Raw genomic sequence first — 24,503 nt, 5'->3', positions numbered from 1 at the left:
ATTCACGGTAGAGAGTTACTCTGCAGGGCGTTATTTTGGCTTCCTCTGCTCTAGCTGGCCGGCGAGCTTCCTGGCTGATTTATATTTTCCCTTATGTAAGTAGAGGAGGCAGGATTGCTCCAATAAAAGTTTATGTGTTTCCTGCAAATGGGTAGCACAGTTGACATATCAAAGGGATGGAGAGCTCTAGGATAGTCATTTTGTTCACAGAGCTCTCGGCACTGCCGCCCCCACCCTCACCACTCTCTCCTGACAGTTCCTCTGAGATGGGAGTCTTTCTAGCCACTCCTTTGTGTTAAGAAAAAAACGCCTCAGCCAACTAACACCGTGGAGAGAACAGTTGACAGCAATTAGAGGGATATTAGCAACACGGAGTTACCTTTCAATAGAAATCTTCCTGACAGAGGCTGAGGGGGTCGAGACCTGGCTTGGCATCCCGTCCATCATCACCCTCACCACACCCTCCCCTACAGATTCCCTGCGAGGTACGCGTGAGGGGGAAATGGCAGCTGAGCTCTGTATTTGCCTTGAAAATTTTAAAACAATCTATAATGGGTGACACAGCCACACCACTGTCTCCCTCCGTGCACACAGAAAGGGACTGCTGGCCTGATGCTTCCTAGCAGTCCTGAGCAGAGACTGTGATGGCAAGCGGACTGATGTCCTGCTTCAGCGCCGGGACAGGGGAATCCTGACGCCCTGTGTCCTTGTGACAATTCTGAGATAGGCTGTCTCCATGCTCTTAGTCCCCAAAGAGGGGGGTATCTTTAGGCTCTTCCTCTTCCATGCCCTCTTCTGCAGAAAAGCCCCCAACTCCATAGATCCTAGCTGTGGCCTCTGCGGGTCATGAGGTGGACCACATTCACAAACACAGTGTTTTATGAAGGAGTCCAGGTAGGAGACATTTGTGGTCTGATTGAAGGAAGCTGCCATCACAGTCAGATGATAGGCTTGAAACTCGGAGTTGTCTTTGTGGTACTTATAAAGTATGACTTGACACACAGACATTTTATTAGGTCCGTAAGCTGGACGTTCAGGGAACATGCCCATTCTGTAAAGGAACGGGAGCTCCGTCTTGACCTGCCTCCTTTAGGAATGTGGTCCACTGAATACTCTGGAAACTGTGATGCTTGGGACCTGCCTCTTCCTGCCAGTGATCTCTGGAGTCATTTTAAAACTTGAGCGCTGAGCGTGACCTTGAAAAAGAGCCATCTCCGTGTAGCGAGAAGCACGCGGACTCCAGCGAGGCTGCCCGCCTTGCCTCGCCCCTGGCTTTCCTCCCAGTCAGTCCGGTTCCCTCTGGAAGCGTCAGCCTCCTCATCCCAGATTGCTTGAAGGATCCAAGAGCTTAAAACTTCGCGGCCTGGGGAGAATGTGGGGCCCTGAAGCGGACCCCTGTATTTCCCAGGAGGGCCTGTCTCCTTGTCCCAGCTCTGATTCTGGCAGCCTCCTTGGAGACCATCTGTGGCAGCGCCTCCCAGACGCACACGTGCTTCACGGACACGGTCACGGAGGGCCCGTTAGAATCAATTCCTGGGCTCCACCCCCGGCATTCCCATCCGGGAGGTCAGGTGGGCACCGTAAACCTGCATTTCTAGCTAGCTCCCAGGTGCTGCAGGCTGCTGGTGTGGGCGCCACGGGCGAGAATCTGCTCCTGGCGTCCAGGCCAGGCCCAGGGGCGGTGGGGAGGGTCCAGGCTCTGTTGAGCACAGAGGGGCCTCGGTGTCCCGGAGAGAAGCAGAGGGAAGGGGTAACATGTACCCAGTTAGCTTCCACCTCGTTCGGCTTTGTCTGGCACTCAGTGGAACTGCGGTCTTAACTTTCCACATTTCCACTGTTTGATGTGATTTGGGTTTAGGAGCAAAATGCTCCAGGGCTAAGTTTCTAGGAATCGGAGAGGTTATGTTACTCCTGGATGACGCCAAATAGTGCTCATTTTTTAAAAACTGATTTATTGAGCTATAATGTACATACTATAAAATTCACCCATGGTACGGGGATGGTTCCTGGGATCCTGGTAAATTTATATTATTACACAACTGTCACCAGAGTCCAGAAAAAATTCCCTCAAAATCTGGTTGCTTTTGATGCAATATCTGAAATCATGCATGATCCCAGGTAGTACATTCTTCCCCTCTTTTTCCTGGCTGGCTGTCCTCATTCATATTCCCTTTGTCTAATCTACCAAGGAGGAACCCAATGTGTGTTTCCATGTGACTGGCTGCTCCCCCAGGATCGGGTGAAAACAGCAAGCTAGGCCGAGACCGGTTTGGCTCATTGGATAGAGCGTCGGCCTGGGAACTGAAAGGTCCCGGGTTTGATTCCGGTCCAGGGCATGTACCTTGGTTGCGGGCACATCCCCGGTGGGGAGGTGTGCAGGAGGCAGCTGATCGATGATTCTCTCTCATCGATGTTTCTAGCTCTCTGTCCCTCTCTCTTCCTCTCTGTAAAAAAATCAATAAAATAAAAAAAAGAAAAAAAGAAAAAAAAGAAAACAGCAAGCTAGGAAAGGCCACCAAGGGTTGCTGTCTTTAGCTGAAAAGGCCATTGCCACCACCAGACAAAGCGTGGACTGAGCGCTCCTCAGGAGAAGCCGGGTTTCTTAGTCTCAGAAGAGGGCCTTCCAAGCTCCTGCGCTCCATTCTCCTTTGAGACAGGCCCGAGAACACCTGCTACACTGGGGATCTCGTCCGCTTTTGCAGCTCTCCCTCCCTCTGGCCATCACCTCCCTCTCCCTGGGTTGACCAGGGGACATTAAAGGGAGTGTCTGCTATCATCAAAAAGCATTCCCATGGCGTTCTTGTAGGTGTGTGCAAACAGTTGCACCTGGTTTTCCCTCCCACCACGAGGGCTGGGGAATGTGAGGGCCGCCCCCAAGTACAGGGGCCTGCAGCCTCCCGCAGGCCACGCCCACTCAGGGCCTCGGGAGGCCTTTGCAAAGGTTAGGAGGAAGGGGAAGTGAGTCTGAAGGGTGTTTTCATGGGGCTCTCTTTAAGATATCTTGATATTCTCTATCCGCCTACATCAGTCTTGCTCCAGACAGTTTCCTTGTGTGACCTCTTACATGACAAAAGAAAGTTACTTCCTTTTTTTTTTTTCTTGTTCCCCACTCCCAACCAGACAATCTTGAGATATCTCCAGTCTCAGTTTATGGTATCAAAATAAACCAAGGGTCTTTGAGGGCTAACTGCACATGGGATTCAGCTAATGTCACAGTGATGCTTGCATGTTACCAACTAGCCTTGCTCACAGTAGTTTTATCTCTCTAGTACAGTGTCTCCCAAACTTCTCTCATGATGAGAGTCACCTGGTGGAATTGTTAAAATACAGATTCCTAAATCCCAACTAAGAAGTGCTAAACTAGAATTCTAGTTTTAACAACTCCACCAGGTGATTCTCCTCGTGAGAGACGTTTGGGAAACACTGCTCTAGTAGACACATTGATTATCTCCTGCTTATGGTGGTCTCATCCCACCAGTTCCTCAGCTCCCCATCACTCTAATACAACCACGTTTAGCAACTCGCCCTCCCACAGTCTCTGAGGCTCCTTTTAGCCAGATGGCAAGCATATTCCTAGCTGCTCTTGGCTAGAAGGATCACCTGTCAAAGAGACGTTTTCTTTGTGCTTTTGATACTCCCACCTGTTTGGAGAAGGGAAGAACGCACGGGTCATCCACGCCAGTGAACTCCCGTTCTCATGTGGGATGGTTTTGATAAAGAAGAGCCCCCGACTTCTTTAGCAATCACTTGCATCAGTCCCTCTTTTGAAAATGTTCTCATCTGGGAAATAATTTGGCTCTATAATTGTGGCCTTCAGGAAGTGGGGGCAGGTGGTTTGGGAAGAGAACAGCTGAAGAGAATGCTCCGGTGAGGCCGAAGGGGGGTGGGGCCGGTTCAGAGCCAGAGGGCGCCTGGGGGGCGTGTGGAAGCCGCCTCCCCTGCCTGGTGGGAGGGGGTTGAAGAAGGCAGTGACCCTGAGTGTCCAGGCCTGGACTCCAGCCCCCTTCCCGGCCTGGGGCTTTGAAGTCCGAGGAGTGGCCACTGGTATTTCTCTTGACCCAGCGGGTTGGGAATGACTCCTCTGGGGGCACCCAGGAAGGCACCTGGCTTCCTCAGCCACGCAGTCCGATTTTGGAAATAACTGCTGTCTATCTCCTGCTGGTGGTGAAGTGGCCGGGCCTGAGGTTTTAGACAATCTGTGGGCTCTGACAGCTGCTGGGGTGGGGTGTAACCAAGAGTGGGTCTTTGCTGAGCATCAGGCCGTGGTTGAGAAATGTGAGGGCCTTGGATTCCCTCCTGGGTCTCAGGTGCAGCGCCATGGGCTTTGTCTGGCCGAGCAGCCACCCTTTCCACGGGGAGCCTGGGCCCCGCAGGCAGCGTGGGGGAGGCGGGCGTTTGGAAGGTGGTGTGCTGACCTCTGCTCGTCTCTCCCCAGAGCCCGCCAAGCCTGCCTCGGACCTGACCGCCTGGTTCAGCCTCTTCGCTGACCTCGACCCCTTATCAAACCCTGACGCGGTGGGGAAAACCGATAAAGAACACGAATTGCTCAATGCATGAGTCTGCGGCCTCTGGCAGGGGCCCCATGTTCGCTCCTCAGCAGCACCCCGGGGGGGCCTGCAGGCGGATCACGTGATCAGTATGCTGTTTTACTATTTCTGTGCCATTTTAATAAAGCGAAAGGGTCCAAGGCCCAGTTTCTATTGGTATGATTATTTACTCTTCTTTGGTCTACAGGGAGGTAGTGCATTCTCTGTGGGGACCTAACCATACAGGGTTGTCTAGGAGGGGGTCCCGGGCTGGCCGCTCTCCTGCCAAAACCTGCCTCGTGGCTGCTGATGTGTCTGTCCCTGGGCTATGGTGAGGTCCAAGTTCAAGCCTTAAACCTACTCTGGGTCGGGTTTATACAAGGTGTCTGCAGACACGGAGGTAGCAGGAGGCCAGCAAAGCCTAAATGCCGCCTGCTGCACCCCTGCCTGTCCCCTGGGGAGGGGGGCTGCAGGGAGACACCTCCGTTAGCCCAGCCACCGACCCCCCAAACAGCTCGGGACGCCACCCAGACACCATCCTGGCCCCTCCCGATGGCCGTGTGGGTCCCTGGGCAGAGGATGCATGACCCATCCCTGGGAAGCAGCCCTGTCGGCCATGCCAGTGTCTCCTGCTGTCCTTCCGAGGCCACAATTCAAAAGCATGTATCTCTGCAGTCCCTGTGACATGAGCTGTTGTTTTTTAATTAAATGGAGAAGATATTTGACTCGCAAAGTCAAGTTAATAAATGAATCTGTGGTGGGGACACAATGGGGAGGTGCGTGGGGGGAGGGACAGGGAGGGAGGGAGGGAGGAGGAGGAGAGGTCACACCCGCGGGAAGCTGCTGACCGGACCCTGCGTCCCCCAGGCCCAGCAGCTGGGAGGACCTGCACTTCTCTTGGCTGAGGCAGGGGTGGGAGGGACAGTTTGCAGATGGGAACATAAGTGGAGTACACACCCCACAGTGATGGAGACCCCAGAGCCGGTATCCACCCCTCCCTTGTCCCCCGTGGCATGCTAAGGGAGAGGCCAGCGGTCCACAGAGGCCTGCATGCAGCCCTTTCAGTGGGTAGTGGCCCTGCGTGGGGGTAGAATTGATGATTAGCCAGGAAATGGTTCTAAGTGCTCAGCTGGGCTTGGGGCGGGCCAGGTTCTGCTCTCATTGTGGCCTTAGTCCCCAGTTCTGCAAGGGTCTCCCCCAAACCCACAGAATGCTGGGCTCCCCGCTGCCTGTGTGTGGGGAGGGCCCTCACGGAAGGGCCCAGCCATTGCCCGGGACCCGGGGGGCAGTCCGGAGGAAGGCAGACGGGGAGAGCGGAAGGCAGCTTCCTTTTCTGCACAGAAAGAAGACGGGGTGGGGGGGATGGGATGTTATGTGGCTTGTGTATCTGCTCACTTCCTGCCAGCACGGGCTGTCCCGGAATCTCATTCATTAGAACCTCACTTAACAGTTCCTAGCAGGGCACTCTCAGTCTTTAAGGAGATCAAGATACAACCCAGGGCCCCACCTGGCCACCCTCCCCAACGCCCCCAACCCCCCCCCCACACACACACACACACACATGGCAGGGCTTGCTGTACCCTTAAACCACCCTGGTCTCTGGGCCTGTGCCTTTGCAGCCCCCTCCACCCACGATGCCCTTCTCCTTACCCTCAGCCACCCTCCCAGCCCTGCCCACCCCAGGACCCCACCTTCTGCACAGGGACTCCCCGAAAGCGTGGTGTGGTTTCCTTTTGAGGAACCACCCTCTCTCACCCTGACAGTCCCCTCCTGCCCTTCTCCTGGCTCCTGACTCAGCGCAGACATGACCCTGCATCTGCCTCCCCCACCCCCACCGGAGAACAGGGCCCCTGCCTGCCTGTCCCCTGTCTCCCAGTCCCCAGCACCCTGGAGTCACCTTGTAGCCCGGATTAATGATTGCTCAAGGGCACTGCCCCATGTGGAATGTGCATTAAGTTCTATCCTGGGTCACAATTGTTAGCAGCCGCAGAGAGGAGCCGGGTCAGCAGGGGCTGACTCCAGGCTGCAGGCGCAGGGAGCCGGGTGGGAGGGGGCGGGTAGAGGCTGTGGGGTTCTCCCATGTTGAATGGATCACTTTAAACACTAACAGGCTGCACGCTAACATTGATCTGTGAGTGACGGACGGGGAGAGGAGAATGGTGGTCGGCGGGCAGGCTTTGCAACAAGTGAAAAGAAAGAAACGCACATGGGGCATTTTCTCCCTGAATTTTCTTTACATTTTTTTGTTAAAAAAAAAAAGAAAAAAGATTCAACCCCCTTTCCCATCTGCAATCCACTTGGCTGGGCTCTTGATCCCTCTTGATGGGCGTGTTTTGATCCAGACGCACACAAAGCCCCTCAGCGACCTCTCAGTTTAAGGAGAAGCAGCTGCTGCCAGATTCTCTTTTACACGGGGCTGTGTGCCGGGCCAGGGGCCTTCTCTGGGGGCCAGCCTCAGAGAACTCCCCAACTCCGGGGCATGAAGAAAAGGAGCCCCACCCTCATCGCGCCCAGTCTCACTTCTTCGTTTTCACGCCACGTCTTGAGGCCCGCCTGACCCGCCTTTGCAGTGGAACCCTCAGGGAGACTGGGACAGCACCTGCTCCTGCAGAACTTGGCTGCCACCTCAGGTGGTCTACATACCCCCCCCCCCCCAAACACTTCTCCCCCTGCCCTGCCCATACATAGAGAATCTTCCAATGGAAGGAGGGAGCCAGAACTCTTTCTACTTCCTCCTTTCTTACTGTTTCCCCCCAGCTGGCAGGGGCCTTGGCGCCCATTATAGATTCATTGCCTTCAAAATGTAATTTTAGAAATGTCAAGTCGGTTTTGAGTTCTGGGAGAGTGAGAAAAGCACCCATCAGATTCAGAATTAGAAATGCATCAACATAGAAAGAACCAGCACTTTTTGACAGAGGTTTAGGCCCAAGAAAATGTGATCTGCTCAGAGTTGGCAGCCCCGGGGAACCATGAGTTGCCAGGGGGCATGTCGGTGGGGCTCACCCATCCTGCTGGGGCGGGTCTTTCATTGGGTGTGAGGCCAGGATGAGACCCCCGAGGTGCCTGAGCGGCTGCCTGGCCATCTGGGTCAATGGTACCTGCCAGACCTCTCCTGCCTTCTGCTCACGCTTCACCTCCAAGATTGACTGAACTCCTTGCTTCCCTTTCTCAGAGACCTGCCCCCAGGGGCCGGGCTCTGGCAGTGGATCAGGCGAACTATTAGCACTGCTGACTTTGCCAGGAGATCAAAGTTGCATCTGTCTTTGTGATCAACTAGTGTCCTTCAGACGGGCCATGGCAATGAACCCTCTACTTTGATTTAAACCATCTCCCCAGTCCACCAACTGGCACCACTCACCGCACCCTGGTGTAGGTCTCTTCAGCTGTTTTGGAAAACAGCGTTCAGCTTGGAGCCAAGCTGGACTGATTGGCAATGGCTGCCGAGAATTCTGCGTTGACAAGGCTTCTGAAAAATGAATGATGTTTGTGATGGGTCTGAAGTGGGTGTGGAGTGTCGGCAATAATGTTATATATTTCATAACACAGCATTAGAGCTTGTCCTTCATAGAGCTTATAGAGTCTCCTCCTCCTCACCCCTCCTCATTCTCTTCCTCTTCCTCCTCCTCCCCTCCTTCTCCTCCTCCCCTCCTTCTCCTCCTCTCCTCCTTCTCCTCCTCCTCCTCCTCCTCCTCCTTCTTCTTCTTCATCATCATCATCAAAATAACTAGGATTCTGGAACCCTGACAGAGGGGCAAGTATGGATGAGAAAGCAGAAAGTTCAAAGAACACATCTGAAACCTCATTCAACTAGAATTCATTTAAACACACACACACACACACACACACACAAAAAAAAAAAAAAAAAAAAAAAAGAAAAGAAAGAAAAAAGAAGTGATGATATATTTGCCCAAGTAACTGAAGAGTTTATGCTTCAGGCATAGCTGCATCTAGGGGCTCAGGCAATACCCTAGTTAATTGTCCCTTCTTCAGCTCCTAGCTCTAAATCCCTCTTCATTCCAAGAGACTTCTCATAAGGAAGCAAAGGGACCAGAACCTTCAGCAAAGTTTTGGAATTGAGCCTGCCTTGGGTCCTGTGTCCAATCGCCTGTCAACCACTGGGATGAAGGTGGGCGGGGGAATCAGGCTTTACATGTGCCTGTCCCTGACCCTCAGGGCTGAGCATGGAGAACTGGGGTGCTGTCACTAGAGGAAGAGGAAGTGGATCCTGGGCAGGAAAATGCAATAGTGATCCACTCTGGCTTTCACTGGGATGACTTTGAGGAGACACTGGTGTAGTCTTGCCAGAGGGGTATGGAGTGAGGTGGTTTAAAGAACTGGGATGTTCTCCAGAAACCCCACTACAAGGGGCCCCTTTTGAGGCCACCTCCAGACACTCCGCTGGACGGCCTGGCGCTCCCCGGGGGCCCACTGAAGAGACTTACATTGCAGCTCTCTTACAGCTGGCTTCCTGGAACTCAAACAGGATCACGGGGCTCTTGGCAGCCAATCTGCTCATGTCCAGATGAGGAAACCGAGGGACATAAAAATTAAAAAACAAAACAAAAAATATACACCCCCTCCCATAAAACTCCCCACAAAACTGTAAGTAAGTGAAAAGCCAGGACCAGAATACAAGTACGCTGACTTCAGACCAAGCGACTTTTACTTCAATGTGTTTGCTAGATACTGAAAGCCGAAGAAAATAATTCAAAGACACCCAACACTCCTTTAAGAACCAATCTCTCTTTTTTAAAAACTATATATATATATTTTTTTACAGAGAGGAAGGGAGAGGAATAGAGAGATAGAAACATTGATGAGAGAGAATCATTGATCAGCTGCCTCCTGCACACATGTGCCCACAACCAAGAATCGAACCTGAGACCTTTCAGTCCGCAGGCTGATGCTCTATCCACTGAGCCAAACTGATTAGGGCCCAATCTCTCTTTTTTCTTCTCTCTCTCTCTCTCTCTCTCTCTCTCTCTCTCTCTCTCTCTCTCTCCCCCCGCCCCCCCCCCCAAATATTATAATACATGCAGCTTTTGGGAATGGGATTCAGGACAGTAGTAGAGGGCAGTACTTAAGAGTTTGGGCTCTGAAGCTGGACAAATCTGTGGTCAAGTGGAGGCTGCCCAAGCTCCAAGTCATAAGCCCTCTCTGAGCTTCCATTTTCTCATCATCTCATAGGGATGGAGCATTCCCTGCTCATGGAGTTTTTACATGAGCTAATATTGTGCTCACACAGCAGCATACAAGCGTGGCCACTAGTGTCCCAGAAGGTCACTCGCTTGGTAAATGCTATTGAAGTAAGAGAGGGAGCATCTCCTTCCCCACCGCCTTCCCGGAGACCCTCAAGGGCCACTCTCTCTCCCCATCATTTATTAGCTCTTTCCCAAACCCCACGGGAACGGAGGCGTGAAGGATGAATAAGAGGCTCCTGACTGAGAGTAGGAGTGAAGTGGGCTCTGCCGCAGGAAGGGGACGTGCTCGAATCGTGCTCGTAGGAAAGGCATTCTGCACGAGAACCCTTAACCAGACCACTGATCAAAAGGAAGGGGGATGCAGAGCAACGGGCACTCACACACATCGCTGATGGGAAGGCTGACTGACCAGCCATTTCGGAAACAATTTGGCAGTTTCACAGAAAGTTAAACACGCAGTTACCATACAACCCAGCAATCCCACGCCTAGGAATTCACCCTCCAGGGAAATAATATTTACGTTCCCAAAAAAGCGTGGATTTGGATATTTGTAGCAGCTTTATGCATAATCTCCCCGAACTGGAAACAACCTAAATATCCTTTGCTGAGCGAATGGATAAACGAACTGCGGTACAAGCATGCCACGGGAGCTTAGGTAGCAGGGCACGGGGACACACCATTAATTCCCAAAGCAAAACGATCCTTCACCTTGGGGTCCTGTACCTGCTGGGATGCAGTAAGAAGGAAACTTCACCTCTGTAGTATTCTTCCCCAAGTTCCACAGCTCCGTCCAGTCATAAGAAAAATATAAAACCAACTAAAACTGAGAGACAATTACAATATACTTGACCAGTATCCTTCGAAAGTACCAAGGTCATGAAAAAAATAAAAGATTGAGAAACCACCACTGATGGGGGAAATTACAGAGAAAGACAACTAAATGTCATGTGGGATCTGGGACTGGATCTTGAAAAGAAAAAAAGAAAAAAAGACATCAGTGGAAAAATGAATGAAACCCAAATAAAGTCCATAATTAATTAATAGTATCATAGTATCATACTGATGTCAATGTCTTCCATTTGACACTGTCCTATAGCTACGTAATGTGTTAACATTGGGGAAACCGGGTAAGAAGTTTTATACCATCTTTACAACTTTTCTATCCACCTAAAAGCATTCCCAAGTAAAAAGGTTGTTCGTTTGTAAGGCTACACACTGTGTGATTCCACTCGTATGCCATTTTGAAAAAGGCAAATCTATGACAGGTGTCAGATCAGCGGTTTCCAGGGCCTGAGGCTGGGGGAGGGGCCCAAGAAAGTTCTGGGTATGTCGGGATGCTCCTGGAAATTAATTGTGTTGGTGGTTACACGGTTGCATTTGTCAAAATCCATAGAACCACACACTAAGAAGGATGAACGTCACTGAACGCCTCAGTAAGCATGGCTTTAACATAAAGAAAAAAGAAGTGGATTCTGGCTCCTCCACAGAGGGAGGCAGCACTCCAGGAGGAGAGCCTGGGGGGGCAGCAGAAGCAGAGAACCTGGGTCCAGACTCAGGAGTCTGTCCCCACGGCTGTCTTCCAGCCTCCATCTGTGGGAAAGTCAGGATAGGCCAGGTTACGCTTCAGCAACCACCACCACATTTCCTTACAACAAGAAAATTTCCTTTCTTTCTCACTAATGCTATATTTCCAGCATGGGTCAGTGAGGCTGGACCCCCACAAGCCCTCAGGGACTGATGCTGAGGGAGCGTCATCAGCTGATGGCTGATCTCAAGAACCATGTGAGCACTTCCATCACTGAAGCAAGGCAAGGTAGAGCTGGGGTGTGGTGCATGGGCTGTGCCGTTACCCAAGGAATGGTACACAGCCCATTGGCCAGGAATGGTTGCATGCCTCACTGTAAGGGGCCGGGAACTGAGAGAGGGCAGACAATATTCCATGGGTACTGGTACATCTGCCTTAAAAAGGCTCTAGGTCTTCAAAGTTGACTTTGAAAACCTTACATGAAAATTCAGCACAGACAGATGCCTAGATACAGAGAACAGACTGATGAATGCCAGAAGGGAGGAGGGTTTGGGGGCTGAGTGAAAAAAATTGAAGGGATTGAGAAGTACAGATTGGTGTGTTGTTGTTTTTTTTTTAAAAAAAGCCATGGTGTTGTAAAGTACAGTGTAGCAAATATAAGTCAATAATATTATAATAATTACGTGCTAGTATGGTGCCAGGTGAGTACTGGAAATACTAGAGGGAACACTGTGTAACGTAGATGATTGTCTAACCACTAGTAAAATCTAGTTTGTCCAAAGGAAAGAAGAAAATAGATATGGATTAAAAAAGGAAGCTGCGTGGGTTGTTTTTGTTTTTAGTGGAAAATAGCCTTGTAATTTTGGCAGTTCTGTCTTTACAGGAGACTAGAAAGTTCCACATGAACGTACTCACTACCTGTCACACCCATGTCCCCCTCTAAGCAGTCCTGGCTCCCATCCTGCTAGGAGAGACAGGGCTTAGCTAGTAACTCACACCCGGGCAGTCCTGGCAGAACTAACTTTCCACCCAGACAAGAGTCAAGAAGTTACCAGCTTCTCCCACCTTCCATGGTGAACTGGGGATGACATGAAACAATGTGTCCATGACAGAAGAACAGAAATCCAAATGAAAACAAGCAATGCACAGTGACTATAAAACCATGGGAGCCTCAAGGAATGGCGGAGTCTAAGCAAGCTGATGCAGAGAGGTCTAGACAAGACACCCGGTGAAGGAGATGAGGGGGCTGTCATGGCCCAACCCTGGAGTTGCTAGGTCAGCATGAGCATGATTGCTCTCCTGTGGCTCACCTGAACTTTGATCCATTGCACCTCTTTGTTCTTTGTACTTCCCTCTGAAAATAGGGTCCTTAGCCTTAATACAAAATACACACCTACATCCTGCCTTCTGATAATTGATAGGAGACTGACAAGAGCCCTACTGTTCGCCACATGCCCATGTGCTCGCTCTGGAGTTCACAAGCACGTGGCCACATGCATTGAGCCAGTGTTTCTTTGGAGAACACGATGAACCTCAGTTGACTTCTGGGCCCCATAGGCTCTCTATCAAATCTCTTCCTGCATGCCCCCCCCCCCATTCCTTTCCCAACCCCAGCCCCCTATTCCTATTGCCTGATGCTCTACTGGTGGGAGATGGCCCCTGAGTCCCACCTCATGTTAAGTCCTGACTTTAGCATTAGGATGGGCCACTTCTCCATGACTTGCCCGAGCAGAGAGCGGATTAGAAGTGATCAGGAAATGGTCCTAGCTGGTTTGGCTCAGTGGATAGAGCATCAGCCTGCGGACTGAAGGGTCCCAGGTTCAATTCTGGTCAATGATATGTACCTTGGTTTCGGGCACATACCCAGGGGGGAGTGTGCAGAAGGCAGCTGATAGATGTTTCTCTCTCACCCATGTTTCTAACTCTCTATCCCTCTCCCTTCCTCTCTGTAAAAAATCAATTATATATATATACATATATATATATATATACATATATATATATATATATATATATATATATATATATATATATATATAATAATTTTTTTAAAAAGTGCTCAGGAAACGTCTGAACCCAACTGAGATCTGCACCCAGGGCCCCTCTGCAAGCCAGGGTAGAAATAATTTCTCATCAGTGGAGGCCAGGCTATACATCAGCTCCCGGCTTCCTTCTCCAGCCACTTCCGGGGAGCTCTTTAATTGATTTCAGTCTGAGGTGTCTGCTCGCTGGCATTTCTGTTGGTTCCACATCGTAGGGCATCCTCCACGGCACCCCGTCTCCAGCACAAAGAAAAGGCGTTTTCGGGACTGGCACAGCACTCGGCACATCCACACCCTTCCTCTCATTCTCTTCTAGAAGTTCATGGCTATTTCTGGCAGCTGGGATTATAAACCCTATTCCTGTCCAGGAATTTATGGACTTCTTAGCCCCCGAGTTCTGTACATATTTTGAGATTGAGATCGTGTGTGGGTGAGTGTGTGTGTGTGTGTGTGTGTGTGTGTGTGTGTGTGTAAATGTACCTCTGAATTTTTCCTGAGGAAATGACCTATAGCTCCTATGAATCCTCCAAGGGATAGATGAACAATAAAAGTCAAACACGCATGCCGATTGTGGGTTTCACGCCGATGCAGCGGCACCTATGTCCCTGGAACTTCCTGTGAGACTGGAAGCCCAAACCGTCCACGTGGAAGCCAGCGGGAGTGTCCTCCGGCCACCTTTCCCTGCAGGGCGGCCACAGTCGTTCTGTACCGTTTCCTCTGCCCTGGCCCTCAGTGGCTCAGTTGGCCATGTGTGGGCCTCAGCCGTCAAGCTGCGAGGTATTTTTATCCTGCCAATGGGAGCTGCCATCCTTGGCTCCAGCCGGAGAGGAAGAAGCCAGCAGGGAGAGAACAAAGCCTGACCACACACCGGCCTGAGCTCCTGCTCCCTGCAGCCTGCCACCCATCTGTTACCTGCCCTCGGCACCAGCCCCGGGGAGCCCTGGCTTCTGTATCTTGGGCTTCACTGGTGAGCCCAGGGGAGAGAAGCCCAGGCCAAGCAGGCTGTTTTTTTCTGACCCATAAACCATGTCCACGGCTACAGGCAAATCACCCAGAGAAGACCGAGAATGGGTCCAGGCTGAGGTCTGACACGTCCTGGTCTTCTGGCCTCGCTTTGTAGGTGTGAACAGGGCAAGGGCAGTTTGGGGGGCAGGGAGGGCATGCAGGTCTGGGGAGGGTCAGGGCCTCTTGCATGAGTATCTAGGGGGTGGCTTCTGACGGACCCACCCACAGGCCAGGAAAGGTGCAAATGGCAGTGGACAGCAGCAGGAGGACGATAGAGCCACACTGTCCTTGAGGACCTTAGAGGCAGAGATTTTAAGCTCATGTAACTGTATATAATCATGATTCGTTTCAGTACATTCTTTATGTCTTTTTTTTTTACTCACTTATGTATGCATTTTTGAAAAACCAGGGGGTCACACTGGTTTGTGACCTGCCTTTTGTCACTCCGTGGGAGAGCTGCCACATTCTTGCTCGGGCTGTCCCAACTTACTCTTCTGATCCTAGCTACGGGAGTGACTCCTCTGAGGCCACGCCCTGGGTACTGAACATTTTTCTAATTTTTAATCTTCGCCAGTTTAAAGGCCACACGTTATTTCAATTTGCAATGTTTTGGTGACTAGTGAAGTTAAGCATTTATTTTCCTGTTGATCACTTCCCTTGAATTCCACCTTGTCTTTGTCTTTTTTCACCTTGTCTTTATATTAGAAACATGGGAAGCAGTCATTTCAGTCACACCCACTTTCTGCTGCAAGCTGGATGGTGGATGGATGGTAAGAAGCCGGAGCTGGCAGGAGAAGGGGACTGCAAATAATTGCAGAATGAAGCTCATGTTGCTTCTTTTACAAAACATTACAAAAATAATACATGCTCCATGTCAGAAAAGATAAAATGTTTCAAATTATTGTGAAAGTGTGTCTCAGCGCTTTCTCCTCCGCCCACAGACCCTCTTCCCACCAAGTTTTTATCGTCTCCTCACAAGTCCTGCTGCCATGGTCTTGGATTTTGGGGAGCCATCAGGAGAAGGGGTCAGGGATTCAAAAAGCAGCAGGTTCTTCATACAGAACTCCCAGGGTGGTCCCCGGGAAGGGAAGCAGGGAGGCCACGCCAGGCGTTTGTCAGACATGGCTGAAGGAAGAGTGAGTCAGGATGAACCTGTTGCCTTGGTTTCAGCCCATATGAAAAATGGCAGGCTGTGATTGCAGTCCGTGAGCAGTGTCCTTTGTTAACTGCCGTCCCTTGGGGATGACCCTTTTCCTTCACAAAGTGGAATAGAAAACCTGAGAAAGGTTTGCCTTTCCAGCGTGAACCCTTCTCCCCATTTGGCAGGTCTGGGTGGAGCCCTACATCCACCTTTTATCCAGCTCGCTTCCAGACAGCGGTTTGAAATAACATCCATTGCCTGCAGGGCCATACCCAATTTTGGCTAAAGGAATGTCATCGAAGTCATGCTCCAGACTGATGCCAAGACTTGAGTAGAATTTGTCATGTGAAAGGAAACCCATTTCTTGTTATCCGAAAATCTTTGTGAGGAAAAATGATCTAATTGTTCAAATTCTTAGGGTTAAGAAAATGGCTGTTTTGAATGAGAGGGGCCATCACCAAACTAATCTGGAGCCATTGAAATATTTATTTTTTATCTCCTTTGTGAGAGATGCAAATGCCCATGGAATGGAATGGGCTGGATTAGAACCAGTGGCTACCAGACTCCTCTTAAGGGGGAAAAACAAAGACCTTTGAGGTAGAAGTATTTCTTTTTCTTTTTTCTTTTCTTTCTTTCTTTCTTTTTTTTTTTATTCTGCTTTTTCTTCTTTCCCAGCTTGAAAACCTGATCATCTGCCCCATCCCTTCTTGCCTCATTTTCTATAGGGAATCCTTTTCTGGAAGGGTTTAATCCCCACACCCACCTCACTATTGGTTTGTCTCAGGTAGCATAGTTTACTAGTAGTATCAGACAACATTTAGGTACATACAGTGGACTTAATACCACGTGACTTGCTCCAATAGCAAAATTTGCATGGGAAAGCTTTGTTATGGACTGAGTCCAAAGGGCTCCTTTTAAGAAGTGTCCATTCTAGCCAAAACAGGTTTGGCTCAGTGGTAGAGCATCGGTCTGCGGACTGAAAGGTCCCAGGTTCGATTCCGGTCAAGGGCACGTACATTGGTTGCGGGCACATCCCCAGTAGGGGGTGTGCAAGAGGCAGCTGGTCGATGTTTCTCTCTCATCGACGTTTCTAGCTCTCTATCCCTTTCTCTTCCTCTCTGTAAAAAATCAATAAAATATATTTTTTAAAAAGTGTCCATTCTAAAATGGGGCAAGCTTTGTTTTATGCAACCAGAAGATAGAACGCTATCTAAAGACTTTAGGTGTCAATACTGAGTATAACTATGTGTATGGTGGTAGGGGGTGGCATGGAGTGGAGCCGCTGTATTGTATTAGTTCTTTTTTTTTTTTTTTTAATATATTTTATTGATTTCGTACAGAGAGGAAGGGAGAGAGATAGAGAGTTAGAAACATCGATGAAAGAGAGTCATCGATCAGCTGCCTCCTGCACACCCCCTACTGGGGATATGCCCGCAACCAAGGTACATCCCCTTGACCGGAATCGAACCCAGTACCTTTCAGTCCCCAAGCTGACGCTCTTATCCATTGAGCCAAACCGGTCTTGGCTGTATTAGTTCTTTAACCATGTGTAGCAAAGGACCCTAAAACTTAGCATCTGAACACAAAAACATTGGTTGTCTCACAGTTTCTGAGGGTCAGGAACCCAGGAGTGGTTTGCTGGGGCTGAGGGCCTGCTTCCAAATTCAATCCCATTGTGGCTGGCAACGGGCCTCAGTTCCTTTGCTAGCTACCGGACAGAGGACTCCACTACTTGCCATGGGTCTCTCCATAGACTTCCCGAGAATGCTCATAACAGCTCTCCTCCTCCCTCCCCAGCAAGTGATCCAAGAAAGTGCACACCCCAAGACAGAAGCCTGTCTTTTTATAACCCTATCTCGGAAGGGCCAGTCTAGCACTTTGCGGTAGTCTAATACCTGAGCAAATCCAGCCCCCACTTAAGGGGAGGAAAACGAAGCTCTACCTCCCGAAAGGAGGTAGGTCAAAGAGTCTGCGAACACATTTCACAGACAACCACACGTATAGCACATATCACCTACCTCTAGTTTGCTCTTTGGTCCATAGCGGAAGTCAGCAGTTTTTCTTCTGTAAAGGACCAGACTGTAAATATTTTAGGCAAGGGGGGCCAGACTGTCTCTGCTACAACTCTTGAAACTCTGCTATTGTGCAGAAAGGTAGCCATAGGTAATACCCCTGATCCATGAACAATGTGGGGGTTCGGGGAGCAGACAGAAACCCACATCTAACTTTTAATCCCCCTAAGACTTTACTACTCATTACATAAGCAAGAAAGTGTGGGTGGCTTTGGTCCAGTAAAATTTTACTTACCAAAGCAAGCATGGGGTGGATTTGGCCCATGTGCAGTAGCTGGTTGAGCCCTCCCTGGTCTATGGCTTAGAGAGGTACTGAAGTCTAGCATTCTTAATGTTCTTTCCTTTCCATGAGAATCCCATTTCCAAAGAAATTCATCCACCTGGTTGGCTGTCTGATCTGAAGCCACCGTGCCTCTGCATCTTGAAATTCAGTGGGGAGACGGGAGGAAGGAAAAGGCTCACCAGAGAGATTTAGGTGGGGAACACTCCAGGACTTGGAATTCCGTCTGCCTTCTGGGAAACAGGCATGGGGGATAGTAAGGAGGCAAGCTGATTTGGTGCAACAGAGGATAAGATAGTGTCTTCATCCCGCTTAATTATTGAAGTTGGAATGAGGCAAATCTGAGAGGAACTGTGGGGCTAGACCTGTGGTCGGCAAACTGCGGCTCGTGAGCCACATGCAGCTCTTTGGCCCCTTGAGTGTGGCTCTTCCACAAAATATCACAGCCTGGGCGAGTCTATTTTGAAGAAGTGGCTTTAGAAGAAGTTTAAAAAATTTGGCTCTCAAAAGAAATTTCAATCGTCGTACTGTTGATATTTGGCTCTGTTGACTGCCTTTGCCGACCCCGGGGCTAGACTACAGCATTCAGCTGTTGACTGCTTCTGTGAAGGAAGGGATCCAACTTCACCAAGTCCTGCAGCTCCAGAGCCCTGAGCAGAAGATGGGGGAGAAGGCAGAAGCTGTAGGGAACATGGGTGGATAGGAAATTTCACACAGAGAAGGGGCCTCACCCTGTGGGGTGGAGCATGGGGATAAGCCCTTATTTTGCAATATTCATAAACTTCCAGTGGTTATTTCTAGCTAGTATAAGGTTAAACATATATTCGACCTCAGGCCTCATTTCCCCCCTTTGTTTTTCAAGACTTTATTTTGCAAATACTGACATTCTGCTTGTTTCCCAGGGCTGTTTATATATTAAGCCTCTCATTTGATTGAGTCATGCAGAGATGGGGCTGAGAATTCTACTTTTCCTTCGAATTCACTTGCAATGGAATTTTTAAGTTGCATAAGGTACATAATTCCCCGTCTGAATTATGAATCATCCTCAAGATAGTTGACAAACTTCACAATTAAAATGTTGTGTTTTACCTTTTTTCATGCAAAAGCACAGACATTAAGTAGTCATTTTAAAGTTTGTTTTAAAGGTGAAATCTTATCTCTTGGGTAAGATGTGCTTTTGAATATGAGCCCTCCGCTGGTAAACTACTTCTCCATGTGGTTTGTTTTTGCTTTCAGGACACAGGATCTATCATGAGCCCATTTGGGTAGCGCGACATAACATCAACGCTCCACTCTTCTGTCAAGCTTTTCTCCCTCTTATCCTGAATCTAAACATAAATGAAAAGAGTAGAAAATAAACATGTTTTTTTAAACTATAGCTTTCATTGCAAGAAATAGGCAACTTTTTTTTTTTTTTAGGTGATTTCACCAAACTTAAGACAATAACCTGTTCCCACCAAGAGTTCTTAGGTATAAAATAATAACTTGGGAACAATGTTTTCTCTATTTCAGGTGCTCAGAGCTGGGGGCATTACAGAGACTTGGAACTTTAGACATCTAGCTTCTTACCTTGTGATGGAAAGTGTGTAAATTAAATGTCGGAGGAAAGCAGGCTGTGGAAACCTGATCCAGTTAGATTCCCTCAGCCCCGGAGACGCAGGTTGGGAACTGGTGAGCACCACAGAGGGCCACCACCCTGCACGGAGTTCCTGTGATGGTTGAGATGCCGGCCTCCCCAGTCTCCCCAAAAATGGTTGTGAGCAGTTCCACTTTTACTAATAACTTTATTTAAATAAGACACAGGAACTTCTATACTGAAAAAATACAAAACAAAAGCCACACATTTCCTTGTGTAAAGCCATAATGATGGTAACTCCAATACTGTTCAGCGCAGTGGCTAGAATTAAACAGTAAGACTATGTACAAAATTTAAACAATTTTCTGACATTTTTCTACAGCTGGATGTAGGATACATTTGAGCTCAACAACTTCTGGGGAATTTATATGGCAAAGCATAAGCTTTAACACATTTGGTTCAAAACGTTCATATAGGCTAAGAATAAATGTACAACACAATTAATATTCAGTTTATCATGAGAAAATAAAAAGCACATATCACTATAAATATCGTACATCAGATTTCATCACCAGGAAAGCATCTTCAGTCCATCTTTTGGAAATTGATATTGATACTATTGCATCTTATTTGGAAAAAAGCAGAGCATTAAGATCAACACATGGGTAATGCTAAACCGGGTATCAGAAGTTAATGGAGCTCATATTTATCTTACAGAACTAATAAGTTTCTCCCTTTAACCATATTCTACAAAATATAGTATTTTCATCAAGGCCTGAGATTATTAGGGTTAAAGGTGTCTGCTGCTGAAGAGATTGTTTAAAAAGGTTCCCCTGTGAAAACGGCAAAAGTAAACTGAATCCTTTCCCGTGACAGTCTCCTACAACGTAACACTGACTAATTTAAAGGAGCCAGAATGCGCCTTCAGGAGAGAATATTACTGCAAACTTTGGTGGAAAGAAGAAAATTGGAATCGTGACGAAATAATACACAGAATACATACACACACAAACACATACACATAGATGCCGTTTCTTTAAAATAAAAAAAAATCAATGGTGCTGCTTTCATCTCTACCGTCTCTTCCTTCTCCAACCTCCTTAGAAAATAACAACCTGGGAATGACTGAAGGGAACTGCAACGTTCCAGTAGACATCTTGTTCCCCTAATTCTTAAGAAAGCTGTGCCATGTACGGAAGGTGCAGATGGAAACAACTCTGTGTTTTATTGAACTAAAAGCAATGCAATGAAAATACGAAAACTTCCCTTTGCTTTTGGATCCTCTCTCTGTGTGGCAGAAAACAATGTCTGAAAGCCGGGCTCTTCCCCTGAGCAGCTGGCAGCATCGGGGGCCCTGTTCACGCTGCGCTGAGAAGTCAAGTCAAGTCTGCAAGGTCAAGGCTATTTGACCTTACTGCTTTTGTAAGTCACAACTAACCTCTAACTCCCGTGGCATTAATTCTGAGACCTACACATTCCCTCTCTACATGAATGTCACTCGTGCACCTGAACTGCTTGAGGAAGACAATAACCCCAAACGTGTCCTTTTTTATACCTGTGAATTAAAGACTTTCCAAAAGGGAAACTAGACATTAACATGCCTTTAGATAAAACAGTAGCATTTCATGACCTTGATGGCCAACATAAACAAACAAATCTCAACCACTCCCTGTGAAACTTCACTTGCTCTGAATTTAAACCTAGACATTCTTGCCTTTAAATTCCATCACACACAATGTGGAATGTTTGAGCACAGGCTGGTACTGGATACTTTATATGTGACAATGAACAGTCATTAACTGAGCAACACCTGAACTTGTAATATAATAATAATAATAATAATAATAATAAAGCCATGTTTACACACGTTGTGACCATGAATGCAACAGCTGTTTTCCTGGTAACCACATGACAAGAGTGATGTCAGACACCCTGGGTTTGCTGGTCCTCATTCTCCTAGGGCTGAATGCACTTCTTATTCTAAGGAAGTGGAATGTAATGAGGAAAGGGAAATGCGTAAAACAAGGAAAGGCAAAGAGTGATGTTCCCTCTTTAGCTTTTTAGCTGTGAAATAGTTAATATCCCAATATGATATACATTCCAAGTTACCTGAGTTTAGACTTCAACTGAAGTACCTGAAGCTAGGCCATAGGGTGGGCACTGTGCAACTGTTGTGGCCATTATTTTATTATTTTATTTTTTGCATTGTATGTATTACCAAAGTTAGAAACAAACACCTGGATCGATCGTAAACATAATCCTGAAGTACAGTATTTTCCATAGGACAAAACACAGCAAGACATTTTCTATTTAGACAGGCAACTTCTTGATATAGAGCTTATTTATACTGAAGAATTTGGAACAAAACACAGGACACAGTACTAATCTGTCAAACATACTATGAAATGCATAGTCTCCACTTAAAATGCTCAGTGACACACACATTTTGCAAGCATTGCTGCTTTCCACAAAAAACTGCTGACGAGGAGTTCCATCTCTGCCAAGATCAGTGTTAAGAGATACTTTATGATGCTGCTAAGTAGCTTGTTGTCGGTGGTGGCATTCAGAAAGTTTGTCACTCCATGCAGGTAGACGTCTGAGACCTGGTTCCTAACCCGTGGAAGGTCCGGTAGGGCCAGCCCCGGCTGCGTTAGATGACCACGTAATTTTGCGCAGAGATATGCTCCTCGCCCTGCAGGTCCTGCAGGAGCTGCGGGGGCTGCTGGGGCTGCGGGACGGAGGAGGCCTCCGTGGAGCCGGTGCTGGTGTCGTCAGAGAGAGACGTGAAGGAGACCCGGGAGGAGAGCTGCTCCACGGTCAGGGTGGCCAGGCCTGGGTTCTGGGCAGAGCTGGGAGAGTTCTTGAGCATCAGGTCAGAGGCGGGTAAGAGAGGGCCCAGGAGTTTTACAGGACAGAAAGCTGATCCCGTTGGGATGAAATTAACCTTGTTTTTGTCAGGACATGAAAAGAGAGGGACTGAGAGAGGCTGACGAGACCTAAAACCATAAAATAAAATGAGGTTTACTCACAATCACAAAAAAGTTAAGCACTTTCTGAACTAATAGGAGTTTCTAAAACAGCTACAATGTGAATGGCAGGGGATGAGTTAAGTGTAGAGGGGTAAACATCTTCCATAGCAAAGTCAGCTGGCAGATCCTGATGCACACAGCACGGAAGTGATATTTGGGCAGACTATCATTCCCAGAGTTCATTAGTTTGCTTTCAAACATTCAGGGGCGTGGGAATACCTCTCACATTATAGCTGAAGAACATGCTCAGTTGGAAAGCTCTTTCTTCTAAGAAAAAGTATACTGGGAGAGGATTGCCCCACGTTTCCTCCTTTTTGTGCATCTCTATACATACGTTCTAGTAACACAGATCAGAAAAATAAAGTTTCAGTAGCTTCTCAAAGAGCCAGTCAGCCCGGCAAAGCAGGGTCTGCGGGCCCTTCCCGTCTGTCCTCCACGCCCAGAGCCTAAGCCATCCTCCCCTGCAGGCAGGGCTGTCCCTGCTACACGCAAGGGGGCAGCGGCCTCCGCCACACACCTGCACTGGGCACAGGGATTGTTGTACTTTTTTGCCCAAGAGCCACACAGGTTGTTGGGTTTTTGTTGGTTTTTTTGTTTAGGCTATTCTGCCAAGTAGTTTCAGTATGAACTTCTTTTTTTTAATTTTTAATGTGTACATATTTAAATTTCAGAAAGAAAAAAATCTGTAAACAGAAAGTCCAGTGACTATACATGGCACATGTGTCCACAGGGAAGGAGACTGGCTTCCTCTGGCTGGTGGCCACTGCCATTAGATGCACCACGCGTGGTGCTGACTCTGCTGCTCAAAGTCTTTGTGTTATCCACCTACATCCACACAGCCTCGGGAGGGAATGTTCTGAATGACTAAAAATGGATCTTTTAGCTCGTAAGGATGAGTTTCCAAGTTCCTTTTGTGTTAGCTTAAATATTCCCAGCATACAGCCTCCACTTCTCCTTTACTAAGCTCTCTTTTGCCTATTTGTTTCTCCTTTTATAATTCTGAAACACATTATCAGCTGGACGGAGTAGTTGATTCATCTGTAATCAACTGGTCTCGGTGAAAAGCTTCACAGCTTTGCAGATCCCAGCTGACAGAAAAGACATTACTTACGCCATTTCCTCAAAGACCTTCACTCGCTCACATCCCTCGGGGGGCTCCCGTTTGAACATGTAGCTGTTGTTTGGTTTGGGAGATGAAGCATACTTGGGTAACGGTGAGCTACTCCCACTGTCTGTAAATTTAAAGCAGTTATATTAACTAGTGATTGAAAGCTCTTTTCAATTAAATTTGATTTCCAAACAAGCAGCCGTTTGCACAATTTATCCACTCTGGCCCCTTGGCTTCCACCACAGAGCTTCCTTTATGGCAAAGCTATTTCTAACACCCTTCTGCAGTACATTTCTTATAAAGGAATCTTCAATGCAGCAGTAATCTGCCACACCACGGAACATGAAAGGATGATATTTGGGTCTAGAAAACTGCATTCTGAATAAAGTAGAGCTGTAGTCCTGAAAACAAATACATTATTATGTATTGCAAAATGTAAATGAGTGGCGCAATATGTGTAAGTCATTCAACAGAATTACGAGAGATTGTAATACAGGGTTCTCTATGTATTCTAACTGTCCAACCAATGTAACTGGAGATTTTAGTATGTGGAATAATCTTCGCTAGCTCTCAGCAGAAACGTTACTTTTATATTAAACATTATGAATAATATGTATGCAGGGAAAAACACGAGTTTATAACACAATGTCTTTTCCCTTCATCCCACCATGAAAAAGTAATTTGCTCAGGATTTTGCCTTGAAAATGCCTGTAGAAAAGGACTTTCTTAGCACAATTTGTCTTTTTGCTACTGGAAGCATGAGAAATCTAAAAACGTCTCTACTTAACATGTTTTCTTTATATTTTGACCAAAAAGAAAATGGTCTTATTCATGAAAAGCTGTAAAATCTATATGTAATTTCTTCCTTTCCTATCTGGCAAAGGATTTTGGAAATTCAAACCCACCAAAATGTGTCATTATCTCCATGAGATGCCAAGCTGTAAAGTCAGTAACATGCTTGTATAAATACAATAGTCGCATTTAAACAAATTCTGACT

The 24,503-nt window shown here is 47.9% G+C and overlaps 2 protein-coding genes across 13 annotated transcripts in view; one reads left to right on the top strand and one right to left on the bottom strand.

Annotated features, from left to right (window-relative positions):
- ICA1 (islet cell autoantigen 1) overlaps positions 1-4,706 on the top strand; it is a 113,215-nt gene extending 108,509 nt beyond the window's left edge. For all 11 annotated transcript variants that reach the window (XM_084896688.1, XM_084896685.1, XM_084896684.1 and 8 more), the window contains one exon: positions 4,436-4,706. In XM_084896688.1, the coding sequence (XP_084752814.1) occupies positions 4,436-4,557 (122 nt within the window). In that variant the 3' untranslated portion in view covers positions 4,558-4,706. The remainder of the gene's footprint in view (positions 1-4,435) is intronic.
- A 14,850-nt stretch (positions 4,707-19,556) lies between these two features.
- The window catches only part of GLCCI1 (glucocorticoid induced 1), an 80,043-nt gene continuing 75,096 nt past the window's right edge, over positions 19,557-24,503 (bottom strand). For both annotated transcript variants that reach the window (XM_084896678.1, XM_084896679.1), the window contains exons 7-8: positions 23,509-23,629; positions 19,557-22,364 (exon numbers count right to left, since the gene is read on the bottom strand). In XM_084896678.1, the coding sequence (XP_084752804.1) occupies positions 22,019-22,364; positions 23,509-23,629 (467 nt within the window). In that variant the 3' untranslated portion in view covers positions 19,557-22,018. The remainder of the gene's footprint in view (positions 22,365-23,508; positions 23,630-24,503) is intronic.

The sequence above is a fragment of the Pipistrellus hanaki genome (genome assembly GCF_964339955.1).
Source record: "Pipistrellus hanaki genome assembly, chromosome: 10".
In the NCBI taxonomy this organism is placed as follows: domain Eukaryota; kingdom Metazoa; phylum Chordata; class Mammalia; order Chiroptera; family Vespertilionidae; genus Pipistrellus; species Pipistrellus hanaki.
The sequence above is the reverse complement of the archived record's forward strand: the minus strand, read 5'-3'. Positions and strand labels throughout refer to the sequence as shown.